At 47.3% G+C, this 15,077-nt stretch overlaps 1 protein-coding gene across 6 annotated transcripts in view; it reads right to left on the minus strand.

The window, feature by feature from the left end:
* Window positions 1–15,077, minus strand: part of LOC141048054 (scaffold attachment factor B2-like) — a 350,882-nt gene that overhangs the window by 133,236 nt on the left and 202,569 nt on the right. For 5 of the 6 annotated variants that reach the window (XM_073543397.1, XM_073543398.1, XM_073543399.1 and 2 more), the window contains exons 13-14: window positions 13,399–13,689; window positions 10,794–10,928 (exon numbers count right to left, since the gene is read on the minus strand). In XM_073543397.1, coding sequence (XP_073399498.1) covers window positions 10,794–10,928; window positions 13,399–13,689 — 426 coding nt within the window. The remainder of the gene's footprint in view (window positions 1–10,793; window positions 10,929–13,398; window positions 13,690–15,077) is intronic. The other variant, XM_073543402.1, reaches the window with a different exon arrangement.

The raw sequence follows: 15,077 nt of genomic DNA on the forward strand, positions 1-15,077 counted from the left end.
ATGTCTGGGTTGTCTGACCTGTAGAGCGAAGCGAACTTCCTTACGCGTCTGTTGGCTCTGGTGGCAAACAGGTCTCTCTCTGGTCTGCCCCATTCTGTCGCTATTGTCTCGAAGACGTGCCTGCTGAGGACCCACTCGCCCTGATATAGGACCTGGCGACTGAGATAGTCTGCTTGAGAGTTGTCTACTCCTTATGTGGAGTGCCGGCCGACAAGGAGTGAATATGTACCTCGGCTATCTCTAGGATCTTTTCCGCGATAGACATCAACGGTCCCGACCGCGTACCTCCCTGTCGGTTTATATAGGCCACTGCAGTGGTATTGTCTGTCTGGATCCTCACGTGGGTTCCTCTTAACTGCGGGAGAAATTGAGATATTGCATAGTAAATTGCTTTTAGCTCCTTTACATTAGAGGAGGTTTCTATCTCATGTTTACGCCACCGGCCTTGTATCATGTGCTCCTCCAGGTGGGCCCCCCAACCCAAGGGGCTAGCATCCGTGGTGAGCACCTAGGAGGGAGTTACCCACCATTGCACTCCCTTAGACAAATTGGTAGGATTTAACCACCACTTTAGGGATTTAACAACTTCTGGCGATAGGGACATCCTCCCTTCCAACCGCCCCTGCAGTCTCTCTGCTTCCTGCAGAATAGCCCACTGTAGTCTTCTAGAGTGGAACTGGGCCCATTGCACCGCTGGGATGCACGATATCAGGGACCCCAGCAAGGACATACCCTGTCTCAATGATATTACGGGTCTTCCTGTAGTATTCTGTATCTTATTGATTATGGCCACTGCTTTAGCGTCTGGTAGAAAGCACTTCTGACTTACAGAATCTACTTGCAGGTCTAGGAACCTCTGACGGGTAACTGGTTCTAGTCTGGACTTCTCCCAGTTGATTAGACATCCTAGTGTTTGTAGGGATGAGATAATCTTAGCCATTCTTGTTTTGCACTGAGAAACAGAATTCCCTACTACGAGCAGGTCGTCCAAGTAAGGGACCACTAGTGTGTCATTCAGCCTTACATACGACATCACTTCCAGCATCAATTTGGTAAATACCCGAGGAGCCATGGATAGCCCGAATGGCATTGCCGCAAACTGGAAATGCTGAATCCGACCCTTGAACCAGACCGCTACCCACAGGAACTTCTGGTGCTCTCGGTATATGGGTAGATAGTAATAGGCATCTTTTAGGTCCAAGACTGCCATGTAACACCTGGGAAACAAAAGTTTTATTGCAGAATTTATTGACTCAATCTTAAATGGCCTCAGCCTTAAGAAGGTATTAAGCTTCTTTAAATTTATTATGGTCCTAAAAGAGCCATCTGGTTTTGGGACTAAAAACAGAGGAGAATAAAAGCCCATTCCTTCTTCGTCCCCTGGGACCTCTATCAGGACCTGTTTAGTTAGTAATACTGCAATCTCCATCTCCAGTGCTTCCTGCTGTATCTGGGACTTCATGGAAGTCAATAGGAAGAAGTTCGGTGGATGCCGAACAAATTCTAGTTTTAGGCCCGATGAGACGATATCAATGGCCCATGGGTTTGATGTTACCTTCCCCCATTGGTGGCTGAATTCCAGTAGTCTGCCACCTACCGGTGTACTGGTATTAGCGGAACCTGTCTCCTCTGAAGGGACGCTTTCCGAATAGATTGCCCCTCTTTTTGGGGTCCTTATTTCCCCAGCGATCCTGGGGTTTAAAGTCTTTTTGCCAAACGGCAGCTTTCTGTAGGACCTCCTATTAAAGGGAATATACGGGTTAGGAAAACCTTTTTTTCTCTCTCCCGCTTTTGTTAAAATCTCGTCCAGATCCGTGCCAAATAGGTACTTACCCTGGCAGGGTATAGCACACAGTTTAGTTTTTGTCTGCGCGTCCCCTTTCCACCCCTTCAACCATAAGGCCCGCCGGCCTGCATTGGTTAGCCCTGCTGCTCTAGCCGATAAACGGAGAGAGTCCGCTGAGGAATCGGAGAGGAAGGCCGCTGCTCCCTTAATGAGGGGCATAGAGGACAGGAGTTTATTCCTGGCCACTCCGTTTTTAATATTGTCCTCTAGGTCATTCAGCCATGCCAACATTGATCTTGCTGTACACGTGGCTGCTATTGCGGGCTTAAAAGCTGCCGTACATGCTTCCCAGGATCGTTTAAGGAGTGTATCGGTCTTACGATCTAATGAGTCAGCCAAAGTTCTTGAATCCTCTACCGGCAGGGAGGATCTACGAGAGGTAGAGGCCACCGCCGCATCCACTTTGGGGGCTCTCGACCAAGCTGTCAATTCCTCATCGTCAAACGGATATTTACGCTTTGACGTTAAGGGGAGGAAGGTTCTCTGCCCCTGCTTTTCCCACTCCCTTTTCACTAGCTCTTTTATAGCTGGGACCACTGGGAATGCTCGGACCTTTCTACGGGAAATGACTGCAAACATTATGTCTTGCGGAGTCTTGGGGTCCTTACTCTCTGGTAGCCCCATGGTATTTCGGACAGACTTAACCAAGTTACTGACGCTGTCCGTAGGGAAACACGCCTGCTCCTCGTCCTCTGAGGAAGGGTATTCCTGGGATCTATCAGAGTCTAGTTCCCCGGATTCTGACGGCGATTTTGACGCCGGCGAAGCTCCTCCTCTCGGTGAACTTATCTGTCTCACGGAGGAGTGACCCCCCAGACTACTGGAGCTGCCCAAGGCCTGTAGCTCTTCTCTAATTATCGCTCAGATAGCCTCTTTCTTCCGTGGGGATTCCTCCTGTAAGGCCTCCTCAATACACGCTTGGCATAATCTTTTAGGGTGGCCGTCTGGGAGGGGCTGAGAACATAAGGCACACTCTCTATTTTTCGCCTTCTCCGTTCTTTTGGCCTAAAAAAGGGGGTATGGACCAGAAAAAAGAAGGCCATCAGCTATTTATTCTGACTAAAAACACTCACCCGTGAGTCTCGTCAGCAAACTACTGGCTGCGGGGTCCGAGCCTCAGGCTGAGGCGAGGCGTGGGATGATTTTTTTCTCCTTCCGTTTTTTCTCCAGGGGCTCAACTTGCCTGGAAGGTCCGCTAGATTCCTTCCTGGAGCTGCCACTTCTTCTGGTGCTGCTTCTCCTTGTAGCACCGCTTTGTCTGCTGCCATGTGGGGATTCCACTGGCTGACTTAGCGGGAGCGAAGCTGGGTCATCTATGGATGACATGACTGCGCACTGGCGCTGCCTCCGTGGCTTCTTTTTATAGCCTTTCCACTTTTTTTTTTCATCCTCCATTTTTTTTTTTTAGCCCCTTCTGCGCATGCGCGGGCGTTCTCCCGCGAGCGCCGTCTCCTGCACTGATCCCGGAAGTCCTCCATACTACTTCCGGGTTGCCTGCCTGGGAACGCCTGGAAGCGCTGATGCAGCGGCCCCGACAGTGACACCACGCACCCGGCCCACACGTTAACCCCTGCAAGTATGACCTCCGGTAGCGCTGCCTGGCACAAACGCTCAGGCTCTTCTGCTTCTCTCGGGGGGAGGCGGGGCGCGCGGCCACCATCCCTGATATGCCTAATGGCATTGTGTAATGCGTTCGTCCCCTTCCTGGGGGGGGGGGGGGGGGGTATACGCCCCTGTCCCCTCAGTGAGCCTTGGCACCTTCTTACCTCCGGCCTCACCTGCATTACCAGCTAGCTCTGGGGGGGGGGGGGGGGGGGGGGGAGAGAAACATCACCTCTCCGCCCGACGCTGCCTCCAGTCCTGGGGCCCCTGCTGCTCATATTATGCACGCAGGCGGCTACCAGACCAGGTATCCTCTTCTGCGGGTTCCTTCCTAGGAACAGGAAACCAAACTGAGGGAGCGAGGGGGACCGCCCCATTTATCTCTCTGTAGGTTTCCTGTTCCTGGGGCGGATCCCCTCTCTCAGTGGGTGCTGTCGTGGCGAAGAGGAAAAATAGTGCTATATATGCGAATAAAATAAATACCTAATTTATATTTTTTTTAGGTTATACCATTTTTGCACAAGGAAATTACTTTCTTGTAAACAAATTCTTCTTTGCATTTTTCTGAACACCATAACATTTCTTTTTCAAAGCTGTAAAAAGGCTTGATTTTTGCTTACGGAGCTGTCTTTTTTATTGCTACAAATTTTGGGTTCCATACATCCCTTGATATTATTTACATTTTTGTGAGAAGAGGTAACAAAGATGGCACTTCTGATGTTTTTTTTGTTTTTTTCTTTTGTGGTCTCCACCAGGCAAGCTAAATAATAACTTAGAAGTTGTCCAGTACTTGGCCAACTTCACATGCTCCACGTTTGGCACCAATAAAATAAATCCAATATTCCCCTCTCATGCTGTTCCCGTGCGGTGTTAACACACGTGACCCCGGCACCCAATCAGCGCTGGAGTCACTCTCTTTGCCTTCAGACAAATCGAACCTGAAGAGGAAGTCCAATCAGCTGCAGCCTGGATTTCCTCTTCATGTTTGATTTGTCTGAAGGTGGAGACACTGACTCCAGTGCTGACTGGGCGTCGTGGTCACTTGTCACAACACTGCACAAGAGCCCCGCGGAAGGCTAGTTCTCACAGCATGTGTGGTGAGTATAGTCATTTTTTTTAATCGGGGTCAAGCGTGGGGCATGAGAAGGGGTTGTCCTAGTACTGGACAATAACTTTTAATGTGATGGCTGGTTTTATTGGCTTAAACTACTTTTTATTTCTCATTCAGATATGCGATTTTTCTCAGTCTCAAAAAATATGGTCCGAATTCCATCAGTGCTTTGGATCACATTTTCATCAGTGCTTGTTCAGTACTTCACCAGCAATTTTCTAGAGGATAAACAAAAATTTAAAGCTTCTCCTACTCATTTCAATGTTAAATGGACAACACACAGATTACACACATGGTTGGCGTCCACATGCGATCTCTGATTTTCACTGACTCACAGACTGAGGCCAGGTTCACACGGGCAGTATTTGTATCTGGGAATAGCTTAGTTACTCACCGATAACGGTGTTTCTCGGAACCCATGACAGCACCACGGAGAGAGGGGATCCGCCCTTCAGGGACAGGAACCTACAGATAAAAAGGGCGGTACCTCTCCTCCGCCTTCAGTTGGTTACAGAGCATCAGAGGGTCTCCAGGTTAGTTAGACAACAGAAATATATGCACAACATTATAATATTGCTTATTATCAGAAGCACCGTGCCTAAACGGAAACACTCTACTAACAGTAAAACGTGCCCACCACACTCGTGAAGGGGAGGGGAATAAGCGGGTGCTGTCATGGGTTCCGAGAAACACCGTTATCGGTGAGTAACTAAGCTATTCTCTCTCACCCATGACAGCACCACGGAGAGAATTACAGAGATTGGTAGCTTAGGGAGGGACCACCGCCTGAAGGACCCTACTCCCGAAGGTCAGGTCAGGAGTAGAGGCTAGATCTAATCTATAGTGCCTGAAAAAGGTCGAAGGTGATGACCAGGTGGCCGCCTTACAGATTTGTTCTATTGATACCTCAGATCTTTCAGCCCATGAGGTCGCCATCACTCCTGTGGAATGGGCTCTCAACCCTTCCGGGATGGTATTTTCACTGGATGAATATGCCAGGGCAATCTCATCCCTTATGCACCTTGCCAGGGTACTCTTAGATGCTTTGAGTCCCTTCCGAGGTCCCTGAAAACACACAAAGAGAGAGCCTTCCTTCCTATATTTTTTGGTGGCCTCTAGATACTGCACTAGGCACCTCCTCACGTCTAAGGTGTGGAATTTGTCTTCTCCCTTCTTTTTAGGATTTGGGCAGAATGTAGGAAGGACTACCTCTTGGGACTTATGGAAGTGTGATGACACCTTCGGTAGATATGCCAGGTCAGGCTTTAAAATGACCCTATCATCTAGAATCTTTGTGAAAGGTGGCCCTACTGATAAAGCTTGCATATCGCTCACTCTGCGAGCTGATGTTAGCGCCAAGAGAAGCACTGTTTTTAACGACAGGATTCTTAGGGATGCTGAGTGAATAGGTTCGAATGGGGAGACCTGTTAGCATGGATAGTACAAGATTTAGATCCCATGATGGTAATCTTTGATTAGCTATCGGCCTGGATCTGGATACGGCCTTAATAATCTGTCACCCAAGGATTACCTACCACATTATGGTTATAAAGGTGCCCAAGGCCGCTACTTGTACCTTTAATGTGTTGACCGCTAGACCCTGTTCTAGGCCCCTTTGTAGAAATTCTAGGATTTTGTCAATGTGAACCTCATCCTGAACCTTTACCCCAGAAGTGGATAAGAATTTTTTCTTTTTTCAACGTTCTCCCGTAGGCTCTCATCGTAACCTGTTCCCAACTTTTTTTTTTTTTTTTTTGCAACGTGGTTATCAGGTTCTCTGAAAACCCTCTGTCTCATCAGTGCCCTCTCAAATTCCATGCTGTTAAATGGAATCTCCCTGCCTGAGGGTGTAACACTGGCCCCTGCGATAGCAGGTCCAGGAGATCTGGGAGGATCCATGGGTCGGTTAGAGAGAATATTCTTTGCCAGGAGAACCAGGTTCTTTTGGGCCAGAAGGGGGCTATTAAAATCATTCTTGCCCCATCCTCCCTGACTTTTCTTAGCCCTGCTGGGATCAGCATGATTGGGGGAAAGGCATATGTTAGGCCCCATGTCCATGGGAGCATGAAGGCGTCCAGAGCTAGAGGATTCCCCCTGGGGTCTATGGAGCAGAAAGTTTCCACTTTTTGTTTCTGAAGTCGGCGAACAGATCTATGCCCGGGTCCCCCCACATTTTTACGATCTGCCGAAAAACGGACCGCTTTAGGACCCATTCCCCTTGTCGTAATTGGGTGCGACTCAAAGTCTGCCCTTTGATTCTCCGTGCCCCGGATGTGTAGTGGTGACAGAGATAGCAGGTTTGCCTCTGCTAATTTGAGGACTCTGGAGAATGTGTCCATTAGGGCTCGGGACCTGGTTCCCCCCCTGATGATTTATATATGCTATTGTGACTCGATTGTCCGAAAATATGCGGACATGATGACCCCGGAGCAGTGGTAAGAAGTGTGTTAATGCGTAGCCCACTGTTAAGAGCTCTTACTGGTTCGAGGAGGCTTCTAATTCTTGAACTCCCCACGTACCCTGGGCCACTTCGTTGCCCATGTGTGCTCCCCACCCCGTGGGACTGGCATCTGTGGTAACTATGTGTGTTATTTTTGTTACCCAGGGGATCCCTTTGGAAGGGTTGTCTTGGCTTTTCCACCAGGTTAGGGAATGAGTAGTTTTTGAATTTGGGGTAATACGACCCTCTAGGTGTCCCCCTACTTGCAGACTAGCTGGCTAGTACATCCCACTGTAGATCTCTCGTGGGTAACTGAGCCCATTGGACTGGGCAGGCAGGCGGAGAGAGAACCTAGTCGTGACATCGCTTTTCTTAATGTCATGGAGGGATTTTGGATGGCTCTTGTTACAATTTGAGCGATTTTCTCCTTCTTGCGATCTGGGAGGCGGCACTCTTGAATGTTTGAGTCCAGTGTTAGACCCAAGAATTCCTGTACTCTGCTGGGCTCCGATCTTGATTTTTTTAGATTCAGGAGCCAGCCCAGGCCTTGCAGAGTGTCCATCACTCTGTCCCTCTGTTCCCAGCGTTTTTGAGCCGAGCTGGTTGCTATTAAAAAATAGCCCAGATACGGGATTATTATTATGTCTTGCTCCCTTATATGGGCCATCATCTCTGACACTATTTTGGTAATTACCCGTGGAGCCACAGATATTCCGAATGGCAAGGCTCTATACTGGAGTTCTCTTATCTCGCCCTTTATCGAGACAGCTAACCTGGGATATTTCCTGGAGTTTTTGTGAATGGGGACGTGATAATAGGCGTCGCTGAGATCTAACACCGAGATGAAGCAGTTCGGGAACAGGATTTTGGTGGTGGACCTGATTGATTCCATTTTGAAGTTTTAAAATTTTTTTTTTTTTAAATTCATAATTGTCCGAAACCTGCCGCCTGGCTTGGTCACCAGGAAAAAGAGGGGAGTAAAACCCCTTGCCCCTTCTCTGCAGGGGAACCTCCTGGAGGGCTCCTTTTTCTACCAGGCTTAGGACTTCGTTTCCTAGGGCTTCCTGCTCTTGCATACTGGATCTTAGCGGAGTCATTACATACTTTTGAGGCGGGAGGGAGAGAAAGTTTATCCTTAGACCCTCCTGGATTAGGGGTTTACTATCCATGGGTTGTTTGAGATTTCTTTTCCATGCTGGGAGAAAAGGGGGTTAACCTTCCCCCCACCCTGAGAAAACTGTCACCTAGAGGGATTTTTGTCTCAGGACAAGTTGCCGAGGAGGAACCCTCTATCTCTTCTCTTGTCAGCCCACTTTTGCTCTCTCGGTGGTCTCCGCTAAAGAAACTTTCTATCCCGAAAGGGCCTCTTAGCTGCATTTGAGAGTGCTGCTGCTTTGGACGATAACCAGACTGAGTCTGCCGATGAGTCCGCTAGGAAGGCAGCCGCTCCCCTTATTACTGGAATAGAGTCTAGGATTTTATCCCTTGGCGTCCCTTCTCTTAGTTTTGGGGCTGGTCTCCCATTCGGGTTCCGGCCAAGGCTCAAGCTGCTTAGTGGCCGCCACCTGACGAATGCAGTCACGCTCGGCCTAGAATGGATGGTGGCCTTTCCTAGTTGGTCCACCAATTAGGGTTCTCGAAGTACATGTTGCCGCTATGGCTGGCCTGAGGTTACCTCCAGCTGACTCCCATGCACCTTTAAGAAAGGTATCTGCCTTTTTATCTAGGGGACCCCTGAGGGTGCCCATGTCCTCAAAGGGGAGGGCAAACTTTTTTTTTTTTTTTTTTGAGGCCTTTGCGACAGCTACATTGAGCTTCGGGCCCTCTTCCTCACAGGGATATTTCCTTTTAAGGGAAGGGACCGTTGTGTTTTTCCTGTCCGGTTTATCTCATTCTTTTTTATTAGACCCCGCACATTTTCATTTAGCGGGAACACTCTCCGCGCCTTTTCTGGCCCAGTCCCCCGAACATTATGTCCTGGACTGTTTTATCAGGCCTAGGGTCCAGCACCCCCATGGTAGACGTTACCGCTTTCACTAGTCTGTCTACCTCGTCTAGGGGGAAGCAGTGACGCCCCTCTGTTTCCTCGTCTGAGGATGAGGAACTGGAATCTGAGGGTTTTGACGTGATTTCTTCCGATGTCGAGGAATCCGACTGGGAAGTCACTATTGTGCCTTTCTTTTTTGATTTGTCCCTATGCTTAAGGGATGTAAGGGCACTCTGACCTCCAATTTAATTGCAGCTTTTAGGTCAGAGGCCAAATCCGGAGTTTCCTAACAGGGGATTTCTTTTGTACATGGCTCCGTTTTTTTTTTTTTTTGTCCCCAAGAAATAGGTAGGGGACTAGCACAAGTGGGGCACTCCCTTTTCTTTTCCCATTCTTTCCCTAGTAAGGGAAATGGAACTTTAAATACAATGGTGAACATTCACGAAGATCACTCACCCAAAGGTATGCGGCTGCAGGTATCGATTCGGGAGATGGAGTCAGGTCCTGAATAGGCTGCACTCCTGGTGGCGATTTGCTCCTTGCAGCTGACGTGCTATGCTGCGTGGAGTGACTACTGGAACGACCATCTGTACTGCGTTCTTTTGACGATGATTGTGGTGGTGCTGCTGCTGCTAAAGCTGCTGCCTGGCTTGCTGCTCCTGTTGCTGGTCACTATCCCCTTCAGGATCGCCTCCAGCCTGGAGCGCTTGTGCAGCCACCATTTTAAAATTTCCCGGCTGGCGTCACCGCTCCCATCCTGCACCGCGGTCCCCGGGAGAGCGCTCCTGCGCATGCGCCGGTTCTAGGGACCCGGAAGCCGGCTTCTACTTCCGGGGCGGCCGCCATCTTGGTACACCTCTGTAACCCGGCGCCGCCCACATGTTTACCGGGTCCCCACGAGCCCCGACTTCCTCTCCGGAGCGGCGGCTCCGGCGTCACTCCCGCCCGCTCACCCGGCAGCCCGCATGGGCCCCAGCAGTGGCGGCTTCGGGCACCGCACCTTCCCGAGGCAGGGGCCTTCCCGCTGCCACCACCGGTCAGGCCGGCCCCGGATCCTGGACACACGAAAGGTACCGTCCTGTGGGTCCCTCCGTCAGGGACAGGAACCCAACTGAAGGCGGAGGAGAGGTACCGCCCTTTTTATCTGTAGGTTCCTGTCCCTGAAGGGCGGATCCCCTCTCTCCGTGGTGCTGTCATGGGTGAGGGAGAAAACACAGCTATAACATGCAACATTAAAAATAAACCTAATAGATTGCGTGTCTTGCACAGTTTATTAGGCTTTGATCTATTCTACACTAGAGGCCATAGTTAAACCTCTGATTGCCATAACAACCACTTGCTGCAAGGTCCACGTTGCCAGTAGCCTATGAAGTAATAGAGGGAGAGATCATTCATCAAATTCCTTGCGCTATTGACCGTAGCATGTGAGGAGTTAGTGGAACCACTTTGCCATGTCAAGCCAGCAAAAAAAAAAAAAAAAGTTGACAGTGAGAGCCCCAGGTTCACCATCCCAGAGAGAATATTCATTGACTTTTCATGGCACGTCCATTAAGATGTGAAAAGCCAGTTCTGTGAATGGATGTGGTTATGACCGTTCTATATTTCTAAAACTCATGAGAGCAAAGAAGAGAATACACACTTAAAATGTTTAGCATTTTCAGCGCAGCTAGTATGACAGCAATGTAAATGTAATTAACAAAAATAGGTAAATTATACTATTATACAGCATATAGAAATTTGCAAATGCAATAACGTTATAAGAAAATGTAATAAAAGGATGCAAATATTTTTTCAGTGCATATTTTACCTGTCCATATGCAAATGATTCATGAATCGACCACGATCTCGGCTATCAAAATCATGATATCGGTCTGATCTTCCAAAATCATGGTATCTGTCATCTAAAGCCATTCTCTTTGACTCTAGCCAATAAGGATCATCCCTTTCAAAGATTAAAAACAAGCAATATGTTAACAGATCTAGCAATGCACATACCGTATGTGTCATACATACCAGTTACACGTTAATGCTATTTACCATAATTACAGAGGAAATAATGCAAGAAGTTGTTTTAAAGGGGTTAATGCTGCCCACGGACTGGCCAGAGTGTTTCAGGCACTGACTGTATGAGGTCAGCCAGATAAGTTTGACTCAAACACTGCAGCATGTCAGAGAATGACATACTTTCATAGGCGCTGAGGACCAAGCTGTAGTCGGACAGGTGGGTCCCAGCAGCTTCTCCCAGCCCGGGAGAGACAGGTCTGACTACATGCATTTATAGGCATAGACCGGTGAAACCAAGGCAGACTGAAAGCACCAGGTAGCCAACTGTCCAACTATCTCCAGCTCAGCTTGGTGGCTGGGAAAGTATGTCATTCTCTGACATGCCGTAGCGTTTCAGAGTCACGCTTACCTGGCCAGTGCCTGATACATGCTGGACACAGAATGGCGGCACACCTCCGCTGTCAGGTTCCATGTAAGCATATGCCGGAGAGTAGCTTTAAGGTACTGTCATACTTAGCGATGTACCAGCGATCCCGACCAGCGATATGACGCAGTCAGGATCGCTGGTGCATCGCTAAGTGGTCGCTAGTGAGCTGCCACACAGGGAGAATCTCACCAGCGACATCGCAGGAGTCGGGGGTCGCTACTTACCTGTCAGACGAGGCGATCCAGACGTCCTCCCGCCCGCGTCCACGCGTCGCTCGTCGCCACAGCAGGAAGCTGACGACGAGAAACAGTCCAGGACGTTCTCGCACAATCAGCGATAAACAGCGGGGTGGAGCGGTCGGAGGTAAGTATCAGACATAGCGATATCGCTATAACGTCACAAAAAACAGTGACGTTAATAGCGATATTGCTAGCGATATCGCTTAGTGTGACAGGCCCTTTAGTCATTATGGAATTGGAAAGTAAATACATAAAAAGACAATAATATGATGGCTAGGATAGAGATTTACCCATCTGAGGATTTTATACTTTGCTATGTAATACGTGTACAAATAGAAAAATTACCAGCCATGGCATTAACATCCAGGCAATTGATTTAGCATCAAAATCTACAATTAGAAAAGCTGTAGTATATATATTAAAAATGTCATTATTGCAATTTCTTTCAGACTTTAGTAATTTCACAGAAAGAAAAAAAATCTGACTTCCTTTACCCTAGATTACAGGAACATGTAAATGCATTGGTATATACAGATGTTTACGCTTCTGATGTGACAAAACATTAACATCTATAGCCGTTCTATTATGAACCATTGTAACATGTGATGTGACTTATGATATCCCCACCCTGTGATAATCCCCTTTTCCGTCATAGTAAGGATTCACGCATGTCCGAGTCTGTCAGCAGTGTCCCGCCTAAAGCACGACATCTTCATGTTTCTATGATGCACTCACATCCAGTCCTTGCATTGCAGTCAGAGATCCACGGACATCTGCATGGGTCCTAACACAAAGCAATGATTTCCCAATAATTTCTGGATTAACCACGATTTGATTTGTTAAATGAGACTCGTGACTTGCTTCCCACAAAAAAAGTGGCAATCAATATTAGTGTCTTGTCCTCTGCTATGTGTATATGCAGTTTTGATACTGGGAGATCGTGGAATAGGAGATATTTAGAGTTTGGGTTATTCATCTTATGGGGGCCATTGCCCAGCCAATGCACTTTCTACTGAATTATACATTTTTACTAAGAATGGAGATTCTCATTTCGGTGGCATTTTTTTATTGTTGTCCTTGTCATCTAAGGCTGGTTTCACATTAGCGTCTTTTAGCGCAGCGCATCATGTGCCCCTATGTTTAACATGGTGGGCACATGGTCTAGCGTTTGCACGCGTTCGTATGCGTTTTTGTGCGCATGCGGTTTTTGTAGTGTGCGCCTAGGCGCGCCAGACGCAACCTGTTGCAATATTGGGTCTGTCCAACGGCGTAAAAAGAAAAACCGCATGCGCCAAAATAACACATTACAGTCTATGAGAACGTTTGAAATCACATGCGTTTTAAGAGTTAGTATGGCTAGAAACTGGTTAAAATGCATGCGCCTAAAAACGCAAACGCATGCAAAACGCATGATGCGTTTTTTGCATGCGTTTCTATTGCGCACAAAGCGCAGAGCTAAAAAAACGCTAAACGTTAGTAGCCTAACTCCATTACAGTAGAAATTAAACACTCTCCTGTTCCTCTCTAGTGGAAAGCATGTAAATTTTGCAGACTTGTCAAGTGTATAAAAAGTCTGCCAAAAGCAGGGAAAAGTTGTACAGCTGCCAAAATGGTGACAATACTGTAAATTAACTTGCAAATTATTGGGAGCATTGGTGACATTTTTGCTTGCCTGCTCTGTTTAATCCAATTGACAGAAAGCATTCCAATGAAATGACTTAGTAGGTCCCATAAATGCTTACCTTAAGTCCATGTCATACGGCCTTCTCACTCCTGGTCGTCGATCCTGTTCATATCGCAACCACTCCTGTTGACGATGTAGTTCCTCTCTTTCTCTCTGGATGCGGTCCTGCTCTATACGTCTCTCTTCCTCTATACGCATCCTCTCTCTTTCCAGTCTTTCACGCTCCATGCGTTCCCTTTCTAGACGCTCTCTCTCTATTTCAAGTCGCACACGTTCTCTTCGTAATCGCTCTCGCTCTTCTCTTTCCCGAACCATGAGGACTCGCTCCCGCACACGTTTTTCCCTTTCTCTGAAGAAATAGATTAGCTACATTACCAAGACTTAAGAGATTTTTCTCTGCAATATAAAATGTTCTTTACATGAAGAAATACTAATATGTATCCTTCTAGAGCTTCTTATATAGTCTTTACCATACTAAATACAACCCAAAAATATATCCATAGGTTAAACATCTGATAGCTGTGGGTCCCATCTCTGGTACCCGCATCTATTTCCGGAAGCAAGGCATCCAACCTGCAGTGGGTGGATTGGTGGCCATTCTCTCCATTCATTATTATGAGAGTTTTGAATAGCAGGGCAAATGTGCCTGCTAATCGCCAACATCTGCGAGGAGCTTGTATGTGCTATCCTTGTTTGCGTGGGTTTCCTCTGGGTATTTCAGTTTCCTTCCACCCTCCAAAGACATACTGACAGGGAATTTAGATTGTGAGCCCCATTGGGGACAGTGCCAATAAAATCTGTAAAGCGCTGTGGAATTAGGATTATGTAAAATAAATCGTAAAGGATTGGAAGACGCAAGAATGGGAGTTTATGCTGGTGTCTCTCTTTACACCACTGGAAATCAGACTGTATGAAAGAACGTTCTTGAAGTTAACTTTTGAGCACCTGACATTGAACAGCTAGTAAGGTTTGAGCCCAAAATGGGGCAGAAGACATTTGCTGGACTTAGAAATGATTTGATTCAAGAGTTTTACACTCCTTTCCCAAAGTTTGTGTTCCAAAAGCCAAATAGTGCTCCTTCTCAGCCATGACGTCTAGCCTAACACCAATTTCTGACAACATATGGGGCAGCACGCTTTTGGGGGAAATTGCGCAAGAAATTGTAGGGTCTAGTTTCACCTATTAACCTGTACCTGACAAATTTGCAGCAAATACAAATATGACATTTTTGTGGTAAAAATTACATATTTCCATGCCTCAATGTTATAAAATTCTGTGAGGCACATAAGTGTTCAAAATACTCACTACACTAACCAGATGAATTCCTTGAGGGGGTCTAGTTTCCAAAATAGGGTGACTTATGGAGGGTTTTTGCGGTTTCCACATGTCAGGGGCTCCTCAAATGCAACACAGCATTCACAATCTATCCCAACCAAATAGCAATCTTTCCTTTCCCAGTCCTGTCATGTGCCCAAGCAGAAGTTTTGACCACATATGGGGTATAGTCACGTTCAAGACAAATTGCAAAACAAACTATAGGGTCCATTTTCTCCCATTATAGCCAGAGAGAGCTCAGTCATTCTCAGCCCTGACTTGTGGCCAAACAGCAATTTTTGACACGATATGGGGGCAGCACCGCATTCGGTAGAAATTGCGTAATACATTAAAGGGTTCCGTTGCACCCATTAAACCTTGTGTATCTGCAAAATTAGCAGCAAATGCAGAAATTACATTTTT

The sequence above is a fragment of the Dendrobates tinctorius genome, unplaced genomic scaffold (genome assembly GCF_039654945.1).
Source record: "Dendrobates tinctorius isolate UK_male_01 unplaced genomic scaffold, ASM3965494v1 ptg000132l, whole genome shotgun sequence".
NCBI lineage: Eukaryota > Metazoa > Chordata > Amphibia > Anura > Dendrobatidae > Dendrobates > Dendrobates tinctorius.